Source organism: Euprymna scolopes, chromosome 17 (assembly GCF_053919585.1).
Source record: "Euprymna scolopes isolate OS-2025 chromosome 17, ASM5391958v1, whole genome shotgun sequence".
NCBI lineage: Eukaryota > Metazoa > Mollusca > Cephalopoda > Sepiida > Sepiolidae > Euprymna > Euprymna scolopes.
Genome location: NC_136498.1, coordinates 73,395,516 through 73,418,543, shown reverse-complemented (window position 1 = coordinate 73,418,543; position 23,028 = coordinate 73,395,516). Strand labels below are relative to the sequence as shown.

The 23,028-nt window shown below is 34.6% G+C and overlaps 1 protein-coding gene across 1 annotated transcript in view; it reads left to right on the top strand.

The window, feature by feature from the left end:
- Positions 1–23,028, top strand: part of LOC145296792 (dynein axonemal heavy chain 1-like) — a 350,721-nt gene that overhangs the window by 156,046 nt on the left and 171,647 nt on the right. Inside the window, exons 35-39 of the mRNA XM_080142859.1 lie at positions 5,583–5,689; positions 9,432–9,511; positions 15,179–15,270; positions 18,294–18,448; positions 20,914–21,091. Coding sequence (XP_079998985.1) covers positions 5,583–5,689; positions 9,432–9,511; positions 15,179–15,270; positions 18,294–18,448; positions 20,914–21,091 — 612 coding nt within the window. The remainder of the gene's footprint in view (positions 1–5,582; positions 5,690–9,431; positions 9,512–15,178; positions 15,271–18,293; positions 18,449–20,913; positions 21,092–23,028) is intronic.

Genomic DNA, 23,028 nt, shown 5'->3' with positions numbered 1-23,028 from the left:
TGGATGGCAGCAGATGTCTGTGTGTAGTGCACCTTCAATTTGTTTCTGTTTGTGCAGAAATGTTGGTTTTTTTTTCTGATTTTGGGGTGCTTCAAGTATAATTGGTAAAAAGAAGAAACATCATTAGTTTAAATAACTGTGCATAATGTTTTGTTTAATTATATTTGCAGTCTTTGTACCTTCAATTTGTTTGTATTAATGATAAATGCCTTAAAAATTTGTACAAACCTGATTTTGTGCAGTCTGTAGTGTTTGGTGGCAATGAATTAAATTCAGAACTTCTTATTTCTGTTTATTTATTTTAGACAATTTAACTATTTTAGATTTATGCAGAAAAATACAAATCTTAAATTTTGTATCCCCATTCCGAATTCATAAACAATTTTAACATGTTAGAAAGACAAAGAATCCTTGCAACTGTCACATTAGCCATGAGACCTTTCAATATTCAATCCGACAGACCACAAATAATATTCGATAAATGTTCACTAATATATTTTTATTTGAATAAGAATTTGTAGTTTTATATTTGCGCTTTTTTTTTTAAGACATTTAAACTCATTTGAGTAGGTTAAAAAGACAAAATGCTTTCGTTTGATCGCCTTCAGTTCCCGTATTTTATGCCACCGTGGATTTAGACCGGTGCTTTTCAACCTTTTGTACCATTGTGGAACCCTTCCAATATTAATGATTTTCCAAATATCATAAGACAATATTTTACAATCTTATTTATTTATTTCTCTTTTATAATGCAAACAATATTTTCTTTTTATATATTTTTTAGGTAAAAAAAAAATGTCCTTCTCAAATTTATTGATAATTTTGAAAAGAATATCAACAGATTTCAAAACTATTAAGTTGACAAGAAAGTTCTTGCAAAATGTTTAATTTTGATTTCAAGTGATGTATTTTCAAATAAGTTTTCGTTATAATACTTTCACTTTATATAATACTAGCCTGGGTACCCGGTGTTGCTCGGCGTTGCCCGGGTATTTGGAGGTGTGTGTTGAGCAAAAAAAAAAAAAGTGGTAGTATGCAGACTCGAACCCATACCTCAAAGGAGGAAAAGAACCTGAAAAAAAAGTGACGTCTTTGCTGTTGCGTCCATCGTCAAACCGGAAGTGACAAAGGTTTAAATTAAGGCTAGTCAATCGAAAAGAGGGGATGACTTTCGAAAATATCGGCGAAAAAAGCAACCGCTCGCTATAGAAAAGTGTCCAGTTGAGGGTGAAGAAATTAATGTTTTTAGCCAATTTTTCAATATTTATCGTCCGAAGGGTTGAACTTCAAAACGATTTCGTGAAAATCCGTCGCCTCTGTCCAAGTTTGAGGCAGACATACAAACATACATACATACATGATGATTGCAACGTCTTGTCAGACGAGTGCCACTCCCTCAGGCACTGAAAGTTCATGAGCCGAAAACGACTTTAGTCCTGCCGGCAAAATTCACACACTCAAACAGACATGACACTAAAGACGGTCACTAGTATACATACATATATATATATATATATATATATATATATATATATATATATATATATACATGCACGCATACATGCATATATACACATACATACACATACACACATACATATAGCACACATTTATGCATGCATACATACATACACAATACATAATACACATACATATACATACATAAACATACATAAGACAAGTCAATGGCATACATACATATATATATATATATATATAAATGCAAATATACATATATACACATACACACATACATATCTGTAAACATACACACATAGATACATACACAATGTATAATGCACATACATATACATACACACGCATACATACACATGTACATACATATAAATACACACACATACAAATACATACACACATATATATACATATACACATATGTACACATATGCACTTACCTACATATACATATACATGCATAAATATGCACTCATACACAAACATGCACATACATACATACATACATACATATACATACACACGTGCATATATACACACACACATGAATATATGCAGATATATACACATGCATATATACACATACATACAAACAATATTTATACTTATATACATACACACACATATACATACATATACATACATCTGTACATGAACATACATACACCGATACATACATATATACATATAATGATGGCAGATCAATTATTACATGCTTCCAGCATTTCAGGCCTACACGTGTCACAACTTTTCCATGGCTGAGAGAGTATCTAGACACAGATGATGTTACAGAGTTTTAGCTTTGTATGACAGCTAAATCTCTCTCTCTCTCTCGGTTCAAAATGTTGACATCCAGCAACAAGCAAGAGCAAGATAGCCAGCAACAAGTCAAACTGCAGACCCGCTTAAAACGGGTACTGGTTTCCCGCTTTATGTTTTTTTTTTTTTTTTCTAAATCTAAGATTTGCTTTTCCTAGAGGGGTTGCCTTCACCACGGCTTACGGGATCCCTTTCCACCCCACATACACATGACACTAAACACATGCGTACATACAGATGTACGCCAACATATGTATACATGTGCACACACATGCAACCATAATCATGTAGAGGCACACATATACGCACACACATACATATACCTATACATACGTACACACACATATACATGTAAAATACACATGAAGGAACATTCCAAAAGTCATACATAGTAAGTGATCAGCGGCTGGACCGTTTTTGTCCGCTTTTCTTCCTGATCTTTTTCCTCCTTCCTTTTTTTTTTTTAAATAAAAAGTTTGTTTTAGACTCACACATATGCAGTACATGATGATGATGATGATGTTGACAAGTTCATACATAATTTTCCAAATAACTCATCGTACGAATCGATGAAATACAACATACATACATACATACATACATACATACATGATGATTGCAACGTCTTGCCAGACGAGTGCCACTCCCTCGAACACTTAAATTCCATGAGCCCAAATGCCTGAAGGAGTATCTATACAAAGATGTTACAGAGTCTTAGCTTTGTACGACAGCTAACTCTCTCTCGGTTCAAAATGTTGAGATCCAGCAACAAGCAAGAACAAGATAGCCAGCAACAAATTAAACTGCAGACCAGCTTAATGCGGGTACTGGTCTCCCGCTTTATGTTTTTTTTAAATCAGAGATTTGCTTCTACTAGAAAGGTTGCCTTCACCACGGCTTATGGGAACCCTCTCCACGCCAACACATATATACATACACACAAATATACACGGTGCTAGTTGGCCGTTGACCCCGAAAAAGGGTTCATTCGCCCTTTGAAAGGTCTTGTTTTTAATCCTTCAGGGAGACTAGCCGCCCTCCTCACCAAACAAGTCTGGTGGGAGAACCAGTTTAGTCGCCAGTGACCCGACCATGAGGCAGGTAGTACTGGGTTACATGGTACCAGTAACATATGACATGACCTGACACATACATACATGCATACATTTAAACAGACAGGTGAGATTTATATTATAGATTAAAGGGCGTTTTTTGCTGTATTTAATCGTTTGAATTTCAATCGTTTTAAAACAATGTCTTTTCAGAACGTTGAACACAAGATGAAAAAAACGCAAATCCGCACAATTTTCTTATTTCAATTCAGGCTTGGTCAAAAAGCTGCTGAATTTCAATGAATTTCAACGAAGCGTTTGCCCTAGGAATCAGAACTAAAGGCACAACACAATGGTGGTTTAAGAAATTTTGTGGTGGCGGTGAGAGTCTTGAAGATGATGAGCGTAGTGGTCGACCATTGGATGTTGACAAGGATCAATTAAGAGTCTTAGTCGAAGCTTAATCCATGCACAACTGTCTGAGAAATTGCTTTTGAATTAGACGTAATGACTACTTGAGAGAAATTGGAAAGACCAAAAGACTTGATGAATGGGTGTCTCCCAAATTGAATGACAACCATAAAAAATGCCGTTATAAAGTGTCATCTTCCCTTCGTTTTTGCAACAAGAATGACCCGTATCTCAACCGGATTGTGAGTTGCGATGAAAAGTAGATTCTTTACAACAACTGGTAACACTCAGCTCAGTGGTTAGATGCCAACAAAGCTCTACGACACATCTCAAAGCCAGAGTTGCACCAAAAGAAGGTCATGCCGACTGTTTGGTGGTTTGCAACCGGTTTCATCCAGTACAGTTTTTTGAATGTAGGCAAAATCATTACAGCAAAGAAGTACTGTCAACAAATGGATGAAATGCATCAGAAACTTTGACACCACCCAGCATTAGTCAACAGAAAAGGCCCAATTCTCCACGATGAAAATGCCCGACCGCACGTTGCTAAAGTTGAATAAATTGAGCTACGAAACTCTGCCTCATTCACCAGACTCTCCAGACCTTTCACCTACTGACTACCACTTTTTCAAGCATCTCAATAACATTCTGCGTGAGAAATGCTTAAAAAACGTAAATGATATCAGAAACGCTTTCAGCGACTTCATCGCCACCAGAATGTAAGATTTTCTCGTTACTGGAATAAATAAATTGCTTGTGCGTTGGCAAAAGAGTGTTGATTCTGATGGTGCGTATCTCGATCAATAAATTTTTGCTTGAGCCAAGATATGTTCATCTGAATTTAAAAGTTAAAAATCGCAAGAACTTTCTTGTCAAGCTGATATCTTATTAGTACTCTTTTTCGCAAAACACTGGTGGGGGGGGGCTGTGCACGAGACATTTTTTTTATTTTTTTGCTATAGCGTTCCAGTTTCCTGCCTGATATCAATCTTCATCATAAACGTGAAGTAATCACTTTCAAAAAAAATTATTTTATAACAATTTAAAGTAAAAAAAAAATAATAAATAAAACATTGCAGAATAGGAAGTATTATTTTATAAAACAAGTAGTATTTTATAAAACAAGATTTCAATATTTAATCGAATGAATTTATCGATTATGTAGCATTTAAAGAATTCCTAAACTACTTATAAAATTTTTTAAAAATATTAATAAATCATTGAAAGTTTTTAATGACTCAGTTAAAAAAATATCTAAACAATTGTTGAATTTTTTAGATGATTATTGATTTGTATTATTTAGATTCTTCAGACTACTGTTCTTATTTTGCATGTTATTTCACAACGTTTCAGCCAATATAGCCTCCGACCTCCTTCAGGTGTATGTTGTTGAACTCGGGAATCTTTCCGTCAAACTCGGGAATCTGCATGGAATTTCAAATGGAATCCTTTACTTAATCCACGGGGGTAGCATGCGCTCGTTTCATAAGATCTTGGAGCGAAATATTAAACATATGTGCCTAGCACAACCTATAATACCAGGATTAAAATACAAAGAGTTTACACGCCAACTAAAGCATGGTTAGAAGTCCGAAGTAATTTACAATTATATTCTGAGTATTGCTAGGAAAAGAGCGTCATTTACAACCGCATCTTACCAAGTACTTTATCCGTTAAACCACGGGTCTTTTGTGAACAAATCTAGTATGAATGTTAGGACCCTTAAACCTATTACAATATCAAAGACAGTTTTAATGTATTTCTATGCCATTAACTTTTGTGTTAAAATTTTACTTAAACATTTCTTTACTTTTTAATTGGAAGGATTTGATTATACTGCGAGCAATCCGAGACGTGAATGTTCCGAAATTTCTTGTGGATGATTTAAAACTTTTCAATGGAATCGTCTCTGATCTCTTCCCAGGCATCAAGTAAGCAATCTGTTTCTTTTTTCTTTTTTTTTCCTACAAGATCAGCTTCACAATCTAGTGGGACACTATCTCTTCTCTTCTCTACATCTCTTTTCTCATAAAAGAGGCGTTGTTAGTCTTTCTTTATTATTATTTCCATGAAAGATGCTCGACTGAGCTTGAATTTCTATTTCTCTCTTTGTAAGACATCATCTTTTCCGTTTGATAGACAATGGGCACCCTCTTTGAAGGTGGCTGCGCATGTAATTGTGAAGCAAGTGTTACACAATGTCCAACTACACCTCTCCTCCTGAATCAGCTCTGCTTGATTCCAGTGGCAAGGAGAAATCAAACAATGCCAAGATAAGCAAAGAGCCCATACAGCACCTGGTATTCCCAAATGGTCACCCAGGTTTAGTGTCATTTAACTTTGGTGATTTAACGAAAACTGCTGTGTCAAACATGATTATGCTGTATAAGATGTTGTAAGACAATCACAGCAAGAGCTTGTCTTCCTACCACAACTGCAAAGAACTTTCCTTTCTGCCTCCATTTACCTAACATTTTTTTTCTCGGATTAAAGAGGATAAAAGCTGGTGAAAATAAAAAATGTTAGAAGTCATATTATTCATAAAACACTTATTCAATATATAATTGGAAGGCTACCGGATATAAGGCACCTGTAAGACAAAATGAATGTTATAAGAAAAAAAATATATAAATTTATTTGGATATAGAATGTAAATTACTGATATATACAGGGTGTCCCAATATAATGTGTACACTCTTTAAATCATCTCAACTTGCTACATGAATACGCTATGCCACGTTCCCAAGAGATGTTTAGGAATAAAGAATGGCACTTCCTCTAGGATGGCGCACTTCCCCACTATCATCATGACGTAAGAGCATATCTTGATAGTTACCTGCGAAACAGATAGTTAGGACAAAGAGGAAGTATCGTCACCACGCTCACCAGATTTGAGGCCCCCTGGATTTTTCTCTTTTTTGGGGTCGATGTGAGGGGTATGTTAAACACAGGATTCACACCACAAAACGAGCTACAATAAATGAGTTGAAAGTAACCATTGAAAGAAGATGTGTCAATATACCATAAAGGTTTACTTCATAAGATCTCTAGCTATGGTATTACTGGAAATGTCTTCTCAATTATTAAATCATTTCTTTCTGATAGGTTCATAAGAGTAGTAGTTGAGGGGCAAAAATCAGAAGCTCACAGTATTAATGCTGGTGTCCCTCAGGGGTCCATCCTGGGCCCAACTCTTTTCCTGATCTACATTAATGATCTTCCAAATCACATCCTTACATCATTTGTAGACATTTATGCTGACGACACTACCATTTATGGTAGCACATCTAAGACAGTAAATGACCAAGTTCTCTCCAATTCTCTCTCCTCTGATCTTGAGCACGTAGTACAATGGGGTAAGGAGTGGCTGGTTACTTTTAATGCATCTAAAACCAAGCTTCTCTCTTTACATCATCAACATTCTGATCCACATCTGGCATCAATTGAAATGAATGGCTCTCGTCTTCAGGAGGCTTCAAGTTTTGACAAGCTTCTTGGCTTGACCATTACTCCTGATCTTAAATGGAACACGTACATCAAATCTGTTGCCAAGGCCGCTGGAAAAATGGTGGGATCTTTCTATCGATCCGGTAGATATCTCACTGCTGATGCTATTCTCTATCTATATAAGAGCCAGGTACGTCCAAGGATGGAATACTGTTGCCACATCTGGGCAGGAGCTGCTAGAAAGGACTTGTCCTGCCTTGATAGAGTTCAAAATAGACTTCGTAGCCTCGTAGGAGATGTCCTTTTCTCCTCCTTGCAACCTCTATCTCACAGAAGAGATGTTGCGAGTTTGTCTCTGATGTATCGTTATTTTCATGGAAAGTGTTCGACTGAGCTTCAATCTATGGTCCCCCCTCGCCAAACTTTCACAAGAAACACTCGTCTAGCTGTAAACACTATCAATAATTCCCCCCACTCTTTATCTGTGCCTAAACCTAAACGTAGATTCCATGAACAAAGCTTCTTTCTTAGAACTGCACGCCTGTGGAATTGTCTTCCGTTTTCCTGCTTTCCGGCTGACTTCAATATGGTTGTGTTCAAGTCTAACGTAAATAAGTTCTTGATGAGCCGTTCCATATAAGTTATCAAATTTACCAAATTTTCATTACTAATGATTACTATATTGTCCAATTTCTACTGTACACTCTTTAACCCTTATCCTTGAGTGGCCTCTTGGCCTTGATAATATGGTGATGCCTATGTAAAAAAAAAAAAAAAAAAAATACCAATTGAACTGATTAGGATAGTCAATGAGCGTTGTCAGCTGCTCATGGACCACATTTGCCAATAATTTGAATACTTTCAATAATTAGCTGGTTTCTATAAATGTTGGTTTTATGGCCATTTAAAGAGTGTATACATTTTATTGGGACACCCTATATATATATATATATATATATATATATATATATATATATATATATATATATATATATATACTCTGAATGTGTTAAGGCGTTTTCATTGAGCTTACTTATGCCAATTGAAAAAATTATATCTATATAATTATAAAACTCAAATGACCTTGTAACGAGTGATGTAACCCACTTTCCGGTTTATGACATCCGGTTGCGCATGTGCGCATAAACATTAACCCATAACAACGTAAATAAATAAGCATAAATTGCTTCTTTTGCAGATTTTGACCTGCGCACTGAATATTAGCGTTATTATTTCGAAATTATTATTTAACATAGGAAGAGTGGGGGTGTTTTGCAAACTATTCTTTATTACAACTATACTGTCACTATTTTCTTACAACTAAACAACTTTAACCCGTTGACAAACATAAGAACAATTATAGTAAAGCCAAGACTACTACTACTACTATTACTACTACTACTACTACTACTACTACTACTCCTCTCTATCCGTCCCTTTTCCTTCCTTTCTTCCTTCTTTTTTTATTTTTATTTACATTTCTAGATACAAAATATTTGTGTGAGAACGGTGAATTTGTTGACACATTTACTAATCTGTATCAATATTAGTTTTATTTTATTTTATTTATTTAGGTTTTATTTAGGTTTTATTTTTATCAATTATTTTTTTTTTAGATTTTAAGTTTCTATAACTTGGTTGAAGGATTCCAATATGGGGTTTTCATTCTTATATTTCTCATCGGTAGGTTCATGTGCGTTTTTGCTGCTAAATGACTTTCGTCGGTATTCAATTCATAGGAATATCATGTTTAATTTTCGATTTTTTGAGCGATTATTCGGAAAAATAGGTAACTTTACATGAATAGGGAGGAGTTTTTTTTTTTCATGTTTGAGTGATCCGTCCATGATTTTCCATTTTAATATACTTTCATAGAAATGTTTCTGTTATGTAAAAAAAACATAATTGTCATGCTCATACATGAATTCCATAGCTTATATAACATACTGTTATAGTTTAGTATATATATATATATATATATATAGATAGATAGATAGATAGTATTATAAAAAATATATTTATGGCAAGTTAATCACACAAATTTTCATGTTTTTCAAGGGAAATCATCAAATTAAATGGTTTGCGATTTCTATAGGGAATGAAACATGAACGTTTCTGTGTAGCTTACTTGCCATGAGTATATTTTCATGCTACTACTCAGCCCTACCCATGTATTGAGCACTGTTAAGTTTACACTTTTGATGTTTGGTTCATTTGTCATTTCAGAGAAGAAGTAATAGATTATGGTTCCCTTGATACATCTTTACGAAAAGCTTGTCAGAAATTTAACCTTCAAGATGTTCCTGGTTTGTATTTTCCTTTTTTTATTTCTTATGAAACGTCTTTTCTTATAACAGTTAGAAATTATGTACCTATAGTTGATTGAGTGTTCTTACATTAGGTATGTAAGGCGGCTGAATCACATCTCTCTCTCTCATAGTACTCTTTAATAATCATGCGAGTTTCATATATATATATATATATATATATATATATATATATATATATATATACTAGCATAGGTGCCCGGCGTTGCCCTGACCCCTATTCTGACACCTTAAAATTTATTGTTTTGGGCTTAAATCAAGTTATTAAGTTAGATCCATGTCCAAGGAACCTATATCTAAAAATATCAAGTGTGTAGACCCAAAATTGTGGAAGGAATTTGGTAGGATTCTTAAAGGTCAAATCGTTGAATTTTGCCCCCTTAATCGGCAAATGTTTGGCCAAAAACCGATCACATCGATTTTCCCAAATCTTAGTAGCCTGTATATCAAATTTCGAGTCTGTAGACTAAAAATTGACAGAGTTATTGCGTAGGGAAATGTACACACACAGACACACACAGACAGACAGACACTTTTATATATATACTAGCAAAAGTACTCGTTGTTGACGAGATTCAAAAACAGCCCCCAGAAAATGGACTCTGATTTATGAAAGTATGATAGGTTATGAAAAGGAATGGTTGTAAAGAGATAGCTTCGAATTTGGGGGTATCAAAACCGAAGCAAAATATGGTGAAAGTAAAAATAAAATAGATAAACACCATAATTTATTATACCATACCTGTTCACAATGAAACACTTATCACAATATTCTGTGGATCTATATTAAAAAACCTTGTTAAACTTTGTGACATATTTCCATTCTACAGAGGTCAGGTGCGAACAAACACCTCATAATTTTATTATACAATATTTCTTCAAAATGAAACATAATTATCAAAGTATACTTATGCAGATAGATATGAAAAGTCTTTATTAAAGTTTGTGCCTATTTCCATTCCATGGAGGCCAGGCGCGAACGCAGACCCCACAATTTTATTATACCATCCCTATTTAAGTTAAAACATACTTATCAAAGTATTCTTATGTACATCTATATCAAAAACACTTGTAAACGTTTTTTTTTAATTTAAAATTTTTTATTTCCATACTTTGTGGACCAGGCGCGAACACAGACCCCACAATTTTAATGAACCACAGTTCTGCCAGATCAAACATTCCTGTGTCTCGATACATCTTCTATCATTATATGTAATCAGTTTTTTAAAATAGTCAACCATATAGGAGCCTATTCGTGACCACACACACACACACACACACACACACATACACACACACACACACACACTCAGCTTTATATTTTAGATATATATTATTTCACGCGGTTAACGGTAGCCGAATGTATACGGTCCTTGCTAATCAAGCCAGAGACGGCTTGTGTCGCCGGGTTTGGAATCTATCGACTGGTGTTAATCGTGACACCCTGCATTGAAGATTCCTGAAAGGAAACACAAGTACCTGTAGGTATTTAATTATTATAGTAAATGATTATACTGGTTGTATCGATTAGTCGATTGGTTTCCGAGATGTAAATCCAATGAACGTAATATATATATATATATATATCTATATCTATATATATATATATATATATATATATATATATATATATATATTACGTTCATTGGATTTACATCTTGGAACGTTCATTGGATTTACATCTTGGAAACAATGAAATACACTTTTTGTTGCTATCAACCCATTCTTTGAAGTCTTGGTTTTTGTTGTTATCAACCCATTCTTTGAAGTTTTGGTTTTTCTTAAAATAGTTTATATATATATATATATATATATATATATATATATATATATATATATATATATATATATATATGTATATATATATATATATATATATATATATATATATATATATATATATATATATATATTACTCACGTTCACCCCTAATAAGGCATCTCGCTTGGAAGGGGCTACTATTTGGGACCATGCTTAGGAAAGATTAGCAAGATGTTGGTTTACGTTACATTTAAACTTCTGCATATCAGTACAGCCAGTAAGCAGGTATCAGGAAGGGAATTCCAAAGTCTAGCTATTCGAGGAAAGAAACTATTAGAATAGAAAGCTTTCTGGCATTAAGGAACCTTAACACTGATTGAGATTTTATTGCTAAGCGGATTTGTCAGGGATGTGAACGTTGAGGGGGCACAAGTGCAACGAGTTCATCAGAGCACATTCCATTAAATATTTGTAAAACAGGCACAGAGATGCAACATTGCGGTGATAGGAAAAGGGCTGGAGCTTAGTTGACAAAGTGAGACTTATTAGATTGAAAACTTTTTAGATAGATAGATAGATAGATAGATAGATAGATAGAGAGATAGATAATGAGAAAAAGAAAAAGGAAATATGGCGACGTAAGACAATTTCTCCATGTGTGTTTTTAATTCAAAAATGTGTTTATTAATACTTTTTAGAAGGGGAATATACATTTGTCTCTGATGAGTTGTTTACTATTCAACGAAACACGTGTAAAACGCTTTTCATAAGAAAACATGAATAAAACTTTTTGAGTGTGAATTAAACACATCTTTTGATTTGGGAATCATATATATACTAGCAGTTCCCCCCGACTTTGTTCGGGCCCAATATACTGTTCCTAAGGTTATGTGCATATATATATATATATATATTAAAAAGTGTGATTATGTAAAGTAATGGCTTTCTGTATAATAGTCTTCCTTAACTACCATAGAGAAAAGACAGACAGACGTTTTCACTTTCATAGATATATAGAATGATAGATAGATAGATAGATAGATAGATAGTTTGGATGTAATATACAGTAATAATTTAAAAAGTATAAAAAAAGACTCATGCGCCACCACCGAGAATCGAAACCAAAACGTTCAGCTCACAATTTATTTTGCCTCTACTGTCAATGACTGGGCTATGAAAACATGTTTACTGCAAGTCTAAAAATTAAAACATGAACCAATAGCTACTACGTTATGCATCCGTAATGCCGGCGTTCGACCTTCACCTGGCAAATTTCATTTTTTTTAAATTTTCACACTTTTGCGCCGATTTTTCCGGGCTAAAACCGAAATATAAAGTTTTGCATGGATTACAATACTTTATATATTAAGTCTCATATCTGTAGACCAAAAACTCTAGGAGGAGTTTGGTAGGCAAAAATATAACAAAAATATATACGTATACATTAATATATATGGAAACAATTTTGTGTTTACTATAAACGTTTTACGCAAATATTATGCAAGCATAAATCATGTAGAATGTCTGCATGAATATAATTACACATAATGGTTAACTAAAGATGAGTATTCCATTAGAAAACCGAAGCAATTAATAGGGAATTAATTAAAATGAATGTTTAAAAAAATATGCAAATTAGTTAGATCTTTTGCTAGTGAATGCAATTCCACAACCCATATATGAGAAAATTGTATTTTCTTTTCAAATAAATAGAAAAGAGTTTTTTTTTTAATATGAATATCAATATACACAAAAGAAACGCGAATTTATAGGAGTATATATATATATATATATGTGTGTGTGTGTATGTTTATTTGTACAAACATTATATATGTGTGTGTTTATTTGTACAAACATTATATATGTGTGCGTGTTTATTTATACAATCGTTATGAGTTACATATGTGCATACATGTTTCTGTAGTGATCTCTAGTTGGAGATCTATGTCATCAGAATAATAGACTGAAAAGTACTCTCGCTCTACTACCCCGATGTCATAGGATCTCCAATTAGAGATAACTACAGAAACATGTATGCATATATGTAGCTAATAATGTTTGTATAAATAAACATAGTATAAACACACTCCATTCATTTATCGAGCACTATCTAATAAATACAGAAGTTTCAGTGGATATACATCTGAGAAACTAAATAACGCATTAAAATTCTGTTTTACACTTGGGAGAAATGGCACAGAGACGTATAGAATGCTTCAGACTGTCTTTGGACCATATTGCATGAATTCAGCATCAATTTTTTGAGTGGCCTAAGAGATTCAAGGAAGGCAGAGAGTCTGTGAGAGATGATGAGAGGAGTGGGAGGAGTAAGGAAGTCGGAACACCAGAGTTGATTGGCCAAATAAAGAATTTCGTGGATAAAGATTGTCGTGTGTTGATAGAGACAATAAGTGCACAGTTTGATATCAGTGTGGGAACTGTACACACAATTATTCATGAGGAACTGAAGATGTGGAAGATTTGCACAAATGCAACAGTCCATAACTCTATCCTTATCACAGACTATTTGACCAAGATGGACATCAAGCCAGTTCCTCACCCTCCCTATATTGCAGACCTTGCTCCCTGCGACTTTAGGTTATTCCCCAAGCTTAAGGAAAACATTAAAGGCTGTCGTTATGAGACAATTAAGGAGATGAAAGAGGCTGTGATGAGGGCCATTGACATGCTCACACAAGAGGACTTCCATAGTGCCTTCCAGAAGTTGTTAGAACGCTACAACAAGTGCATTGCAGCCGGAGGAGATTACTTCGAAGGGGACTAGAGTTTCATGTGTGTACTATTAATAAAAGTGCCCATACGAAAAAAGTCTGGAAACTTATTGACAGCACCTCATATGTCCACATACATATATGTTAGATCTTAATCAAGACTTATCAGTGTACTACTGGTTGCAGGATTTCGACACGTTACTAAAGTTAAGATTTCATTACCATCTAGTGCTCTTATTCGCACAAACGTTGAGAGAGCTATACGAAATGAAAGGGAAGTATTCCTATTATTATTCGTTTAATGAACACTGTAAAAAAAAATATGGAATGTCCTTAGGAAAGCAATATTGCAAAAGTTCACTTTGAAATCTTACTATGTACTCTTCATTTAAGGAAGCTTTAAATAACTATTTATATGAAATATATATTTTTTATATACACATACAGATATGTTTCATCTTAGCAAAAACTCATGAATGTGGTTATATTTAGCTGTATTATCTCTGTTTCAAAATTCGAACACTAAACTAGTCATCTTTAGTTCCTTTCAATACCCTAATCTACACAGTAGTTATACTGTATATATATATATATATATATATATATATATATATATATATATATAGAGAGAGAGAGAGAGAGAGAGAGAGAGAGAGAGAGAGAGAGAGGTGCCTGTTTAAACCGTAGAGGATCCAGGTTCTAGATCGTCTGTTGAGACTTGGATACAAAAATTTAAAAAATGTTTATTAAAAAAAGAACAGCCACAAACAAAAAGATCAGAGCGATGTGTTATTTGCATATGGAATGGAAAGACACCAAGATAAATGGATGGATAGATACATTGTGTGCTTTCGTCTCTCTCCTATTCCTATTACGGACGGCACTCTAAACATATCTTCTCTGTTTGAATTGTACCAGAAAAGACATAGAAAATCTATATCAAGAAGTTTCGTTGACTTCCATTTTGGAGTCACCTCTGATACTTAGGTGTTACCAAAGTTTTTCTCATTCAGACTACGGTTTTGTTTATGTAATATCAGATTTAAGCTTATTTTTCACAAATTAATAATACACATTTTGTAAAGATAATCAGTAGTAAATATATGAAATAAAAATGTCAATTCGTTACAAATGATTCAATTCATATTTTTAGGTTTTATTCACAAATGCATTCAACTTTACGAGACAACTGTCGTGCGTCATGGCCTCATGCTTGTTGGCCCGACTGGATCTGGAAAAACAAAGGTAAGCAGATTTATTTTTATGATCACTCCATAAATTGCTGTTTTCTGTTCAATACTGCAAGTGAAGAAATAAAGTTGAAAATATTTACAACGTACATCCCAGGTTATCTTAACAAAACCCTGTACAGAGAGATGTTAGACACTCGAAGATAGTGTCTAGTAAGTATTCAAGTTTCCCTCTTTTGACTTATTTGCAAACTCCAGAGAGCTTTGTCACATGCATGAAAACAAAATTCCATCACTTATCACAATCTTAGATCAGTCTTTCCACTCTAAGAAGCGGCATGCTAGTTTCAACCCTTACCTGGCTAGCTCATCTCTTGATCTTTGGTGATGATTCCCTTGATCTTTGGTGATGATTCCCTTGATCTTTGGTGATGATTCTCTTGATCTTTGGTGATGATTCCCTTGATCTTTGGTGATGATTCCCTTGATCTTTGGTGATGATTCCCTTGATCTTTGGTGATGATTCTCTTGATCTTTGGTGATTATTCCCTTGATCTTTGGTGATGATTCTCTTGATCTTTGGTGATGATTCCCTTGATCTTTGGTGATGATTCCCTTGATCTTTGGTGATGATTCTCTTGATCTTTGGTGATTATTCCCTTGATCTTTGGTGATTATTCCCTTGATCTTTGGTGATGATTCTCTTGATCTTTGGTGATGATTCCCTTGATCTTTGGTGATGATTCTCTTGATCTTTGGTGATGATTCCCTTGATCTTTGGTGATGATTCCCTTGATCTTTGGTGATGATTCCCTTGATCTTTGGTGATGATTCCCTTGATCTTTGGTGATGATTCTCTTGATCTTTGGTGATTATTCCCTTGATCTTTGGTGATGATTCCCTTGATCTTTGGTGATGATTCCCTTGATCTTTGGTGATGATTCTCTTGATCTTTGGTGATGATTCCCTTGATCTTTGGTGATGATTCTCTTGATCTTTGGTGATGATTCCCTTGATCTTTGGTGATGATTCCCTTGATCTTTGGTGATGATTCTCTTGATCTTTGGTGATTATTCCCTTGATCTTTGGTGATGATTCCCTTGATCTTTGGTGATGATTCTCTTGATCTTTGGTGATGATTCCCTTGATCTTTGGTGATGATTCCCTTGATCTTTGTTTATGATTCTCTTGATCTTTGGTGATGATTCCCTTGATCTTTGGTGATGATTCCCTTGATCTTTGGTGATGATTCCCTTGATCTTTGGTGATGATTCTCTTGATTTTTGGTGATGATTCCCTTGATCTTTGGAGATGATTCTCTTGATCTTTGGTGATGATTCTCTTGATCTTTGGTGATGATTCCCTTGATCTTTGGTGATGATTCTCTTGATCTTTGGTGATTATTCCCTTGATCTTTGGTGATGATTCCCTTGATCTTTGGTGATGATTCCCTTGATCTTTGGTGATGATTCTCTTGATCTTTGGTGATGATTCCCTTGATCTTTGGTGATGATTCTCTTGATCTTTGGTGATGATTCCCTTAATCTTTGCTGATGATTCCCTTTATCTTTGGTGATGATTCCCTTTATCTTTGGTGATGATTCCCTTGATCTTTGTTTATGATTCTCTTGATCTTTGGTGATGATTCCCTTGATCTTTGGTGATGATTCTCTTGATCTTTGGTGATGATTCCCTTGATCTTTGGTGATGATTCCCTTGATCTTTGGTTATGATTCTCTTGATCTTTGGTGATGATTCCCTTGATCTTTGGTGATGATTCCCTTGATCTTTGATGATGATTCCCTTGATCTTTGGTGATGATTCCCTTGATCTTTATTGAATGAAATCTTCCTCATATGTGTATATCCACTGCACAGGCCGTGATTGTCCTGCTCGTTGTATTGGTTCAATTCAATTAGATTATGCAACAAAGGAAATTTCCTTCCAAATAAAATCATAAATTCACTTTTAAAAACAATTAACAAGGTTTATTGGTCTCCTTACAAAGGAGGGATTGGACATAATAATTCACTCTCGTTCGTCTGCTCGTTTGTTTGCACTTTTCTCAATAACCACATCTTGGATTTTTTTTTTGAAAGTTGGCACAAACGTTAGTCATAGTGAAAATAAATTTTTGCCAGAACATATTTTTTGGGATAACTCTAGTTGCTCCCCTAGGAGCCATTATAGGGGTAAAATTGCCCCCCAAATTTTTTTTCTTAGAAAAAGTATAAAATTTGTCTCAAACATCGTGTATAGACATCCACAGAAAACATGTTTCTATGTATCACAGCTCTTCAGTGTAGCTAGAAAAGCAAATACTTTCGGCTGAGTTCAAAACTCTACCGTTTCATCCGATTTGCTATCAGCACAAGCTTATTATAGTGAGTGAAATATAAATGGTTATATGAAACATTTTCTGTGGTTGACAGTGCTCTTTCCTTTTACAAGGATTAACTATTTTATTTATCTCATCCCTAAGAGGTTAGACATAAGGTCACGTGTGAGTTTGATGAAAATATTTCTGCGGAACAAACTGGATTCAAACTTGGCGTACTCTGGTTTCTAGTTCATGTTGTTAACTACTTAGCCACCATCACCCCAAAAAATATCCTTGGACTATTGTTGCCAGATAGACAGATAAATGTAGATATCAGAAAGAGGCCTAATATTAACAGACCCATCGAAAAAAAAGGAAGAAATTAACGTAGTTTGAACATGTTTCCTGGTTATCATACTCCAGCTATGTAAAGTAAATCATATGAACAAGATTTCATTTAATAAAAACCAAGAGAATCCTCACTAAAGAGATGAGCTGGCCAGATAAGAGTTGAGACTAATATGTCGCTTTTGACAGCAGAAAGACTGATCTAAGACTGTGATAAAGCTCTCTGGAGTTTGCAGATAAGTCAAGCTAAATATAGATTGTGCATTCCAATTTTGTGTGTAACTGAACAATAAAGGATGAAGTTGTTATTACAGTCAAAATTTTTTGTCTATTCGTTTAGTGCTAATCATAATCACTAAAGAATATATTTGAGATGACAAGTGAATAACGTATTTCTTATATCTATTCAGTGTTATGAGGTGTTGAAAGCGGCCATTACAGCATTGAAAGGAGAATTATCACCATCCGGAGATAAATTTGAAAAAGTCCAAACGTTTGTGCTGAATCCCAAATCAATAACAATGGGACAACTTTATGGAGAATTTCATATTCTGACACATGAATGGTTTGTATAAGTAATTTCTTTATTTCAGATTCAATTTGTAAAATTATCAAATCTGATTACTTTAAATTTGTTCAAAGACTTTTAAGTTTGTCTATCGATTCACAGACATCAAATTCGTCGCTAAAGTCACTGGAAAAACCATTGGATCATTCCACCGCTCCAGAAGGTACCTGATTCCTGATACAATCCTCTACCTGTATAAAAGTCAAGTTCAGTCCAAGAGCATTGATGATCAAAACCTTGCTAGTTCTCTCTCTTCTGATCTAAAGCATAATACAGCATAATCATGTGGGCACACCGGTTCCCATTAGATCACCAAAGTTAAGTAACATTGAGCCTGGTCAATATTACGATGGATGACCATTTCGGAATTCCAGGTGCTGTATGTGCTCTCCGCTTATTTCCACATTGTTTCCAGTCGTCTAGCACTTTTCCTTGCCACTGGACTCAAGCAGTGCCGATTCAGGAGAGGTGTGGTTGGGGATTGCGCAACCCTTGCCTCATAATTACTTATACAACTACCTTCGCACGGGGGTGTCCATTGTCTCTTGAGACTGAACAGAGACATAAATCTGGAGCATGGGGAGAAATAGGTGACTTATAAATTTTTATCCTGTAAGATTAACTGCTGGTGTGCTGACTGTAATATCACATACGATCAGTCACTCTCTTGATGGGAGCTTTGTTCTTAGGGAAATAGCTCTTGATATACCAAAGGCCAATCTCTGGCAATGTCTTTATCACCATCAAATAGTGTCATTCTCGTAGGTCTATAATAGTCGTTGGTGATAAACAAAAGGCTGAAGGATATATAGTATCAACGCCGGTGTATCTCAAGGATTTATCTCTTCTTTCTGATCATTATTAATGATCTTTGAAATCATATTATGAGATCATTGATTGACACCTGTGCAAAACATAACTGTTTATAGCAGCATTTTTGGAGCACGTGGTGCAATAGGGAAAATGGCTTATGCATTTTAACACCTCTAAAACAAAGTTCATCTCCTTTCACTACCAACGCTCAGATCCTTGTTTTGCCTCTGTTGAAATGAACGACTATCTCCTTGAGGAAGGTCTTCATTTTCATCAGCACCTTAGATTGACTTTCACTCCAGATCTAAAACAGAAGACTCATATTGAATATGTTGCTAAAGTTGCCGTAAAAAAAAATGTTGGATCATTCTATCACTCCAGAAAATACCTGACTCTCGATGCAGTCTTCTACCTATAGAAGAGTCAGATATGTCCTAAGATGTAATACTGTGTCAACATGATTATGTTCTCCGCTTGCTTATCTCGGTATTGTTTCGAATCGTTCTGAAATTTCTACTTGCCATTAGTATTTAACAATGCCGACTCAGGAGAGGTGTGGTTGGAGCTTGCGCAACTCTTGCCACAAAAACTTCATGCGCTACTCACAGCATCATCAGTGATGTTTCGTGGTATTGAAATCAGTGGACGAACATCATCATCATCACATATATATATGTGTGTGTGCACGTGCGTGTGTATTTAATTATGAATCTATCCATTATTTATAATTAATGGTTCCCATATTGTATTGAGTTCTAAACTAGATCTACTTAGTAGGTGATCAGCCATTATATTTGTTGCTTCTTTGAGTCATCTTATTTTCTACCGTTCTTCTCTGTCTCTACTTTTTATTCCATCTTATAAGAGTAAATGAAATTATATTTAATTTTCTATCTTCATTGAAAAAGAGAGAAGGGGAGTGAAAGAGAGAAAGAGAAAGAGAGAGAGAGAGAGAGAGAGAGAGAGAGAGAGAGAGAGAGAGAGAGAGAGATGCGTTTTATGCAATGTTTTGTTTTCGAATGCCTCGTTGACTAGTTCTCCGGGTTGGACCGTTCAAATTCTAAGGTCTTATATCGTTTTGCCTTGGTTCAATATAATATTGTCATTCTTGGCTTGAGTCACAGCAGAACATTTTCAAAATCACAAACACCTGTTTAACACATTTGCGACGCACAAGTGCAGATCAAGTTAAACACAAGGTTCATTAATGTAGAAGGCCCCAGCTCCCTCAAAAGGGGCTACATCATTGTGCCACATGAGTTCTATACTAGATCTGCTTAGTAGGTGATGAGCCATCATATTTGTTGTTTCTTTGAGTCATCTTATTTTCTACCGTTCTTTTCTGTCTCTACTTTTTATTCCATCTTATAAGAATAGATAGTTTCCCTTTTCCCTCCGCATTTGGTCAACCATATCCGATTTTCAATCTCTTGACATATTACGGCTTTTCGGTATTCTTCTAATGTTACTTTCAGTATGTGACATGTCTCAACTTTATATAGTTTTCCACGTTCACGTAGTCATGATATCAATATTTTGTATTCAGAATTTGAACTGAATTTGAAGTAAGCAAAAAATAACTCGAATGAGAATATATTAAAAAGGAAAACATGGAAAAGTAAAAGATTATTATTTTTATTATTTTTCAGGACGGACGGAATTCTTTCTTCTTTGATTCGTGTTTTTATTGGTTCTTCAAATGAAGATAAGAAATGGTATCTCTTTGATGGACCGGTAGACGCTGTCTGGATTGAAAACATGAATACCGTACTAGATGACAACAAGAAACTCTGCCTGAGTAGTGGAGAAATCATTAAACTCGAAGAAGTAAGCATTTTTCTCTCTTATATAAGTCTATATAAAATTATATTATAGATTATATAAAACTAGCAAGACCTGTGTCCCGGCATTACTCAGGAATATTGAAGAAACCAAATATCACAGCCCTTAGAAGTAAATTGAATGGAGAAGGCTACCCAAAATGTTTAGCCTTTAAAACTATTTCTAAAAAATTAATGGGGAAAGGGTATTCATTGATTGTTTGCTTAGCCATAGTATATGTTGTAATTTACAATTTAAGAAAAGAATAAAATTGCTGACTTGTGTACGAATGAACCAAATGCATTATGTGGAGAAATCATTAAACTCGAAGAAGTAAGACTTTTTTTCCTCTTTTAGATCATTTTATATCAAACTAGCAAGACCTGTGTCCTGGCGTTGCTTGTGATTATTAAGGAAATGAAAAATCACTGATTTGTTTTCTTAGTGTTTGTTTTTGGAGTGGCATTGTATTTAACTTACAATTTAAGAAAAGAATAAAATGGCTGACTTGTGTACGAATGAACCAAAATGCATTATGTGGAATTTCATTCTGTAATGAAATTAATATGGAGAGGATGTATATTCACTGACTTGTATGTGTTGCCATGATATATGTGTGTTTATTAGAAGAGTTGTTTTTAATTTACAATATAGAATTGGACCACAATTCCCAGAAGAGTCTGGAAAGCCATCTTTAACACCAAAATGCTAATTATCTATCCATGATATAAAAAGATGCATAAATAGAAATATCTGTAATAATAAAATTAAAACAATTATTGAATTAAAAAAACAATAAGAATGAATAGTGAACTAATGAGATAACCATTTTGCAAAGCAATATGATAATTAGTTAAACCTATTATTCTGCTCACATAAAGATGTTCAGTATATTAGAAAGCTATTATTCTTCTATATTGATATACGATATAATCACATTGGCACATCGGTTCTCATTAAATCACCAAAGTTAAGCAATGTCGAGCCTGGTCAGTACCAGATGTGTAACCATTTGGGAATACTAGGTGCACTGTATGTAAGATGACTCAACATCTCTCTGCAAGAACTGCAAAACCCTAACGTCGTAATCTCCCCTGACATACCAGTAGGGAACGCTTCTGAAATTAATATTTCCTTTACACTTTCTGTTTTGGAAGAAAATGGTTCAACCTGCCTAGGGTGAATGCTGTGTAAATTTTGAAGATGTATGAAAATAATATAAATAAAAAAAATTTTTTCTTTTATTTTTTTTAATACAAAATTAAGCTATCATCTAGAATTCTTACATGTCATCATAATCGGACGTAAAAAAAAAAATTTAATTTCGGTGAAGAAAGCAACTGTGGAATTTTTACAGGAACTGACTAGTACCTTTTTTTTTTATTATTAAATTTTCACCCTAAACAAGGCACAATGCTACTTTGTAGGGGCCGACTATCAGGGACATAATTTGCAGGGATATTATGTAGGGAGTTAAGCAGCAAGATGTCTGTTCACATTACATTTGAACTTCTGCATGTCAGTACAGTTGAGGAAGCAGGAATCCGGAAGGGATCTCCAGCGTCTAGCAGTTCTAGGGAAGAAATTATTAGAGTAGAAGGCTTTCTTACATCTAGGGATCTCTACTAAGTAGGGGTGCGACTTTGTTGCTTGTCAGGTTTGTCAGAGGTATTTACGTCGAGGGGGTACAAGGGCTTGTTCGTCGGAGCATACACAATTAAACGACTTGTAGAACAGGCAGAGGGATGCAACATTTCGTCAGTGGGACAGAGGTTGATGCCTAGATGACAGTTCAGGACCTATCAGGTTGGCGACTCTTTTTTGAACTCTGTCCAGGAGTGAAAGACCATCACAAATGTGACAGCAATACTCCATATATGGGCGAATGGCGGCCTTTTCTGAATTTTGAGATGAGTATTGATAATTTGGATTATTTGGATTAT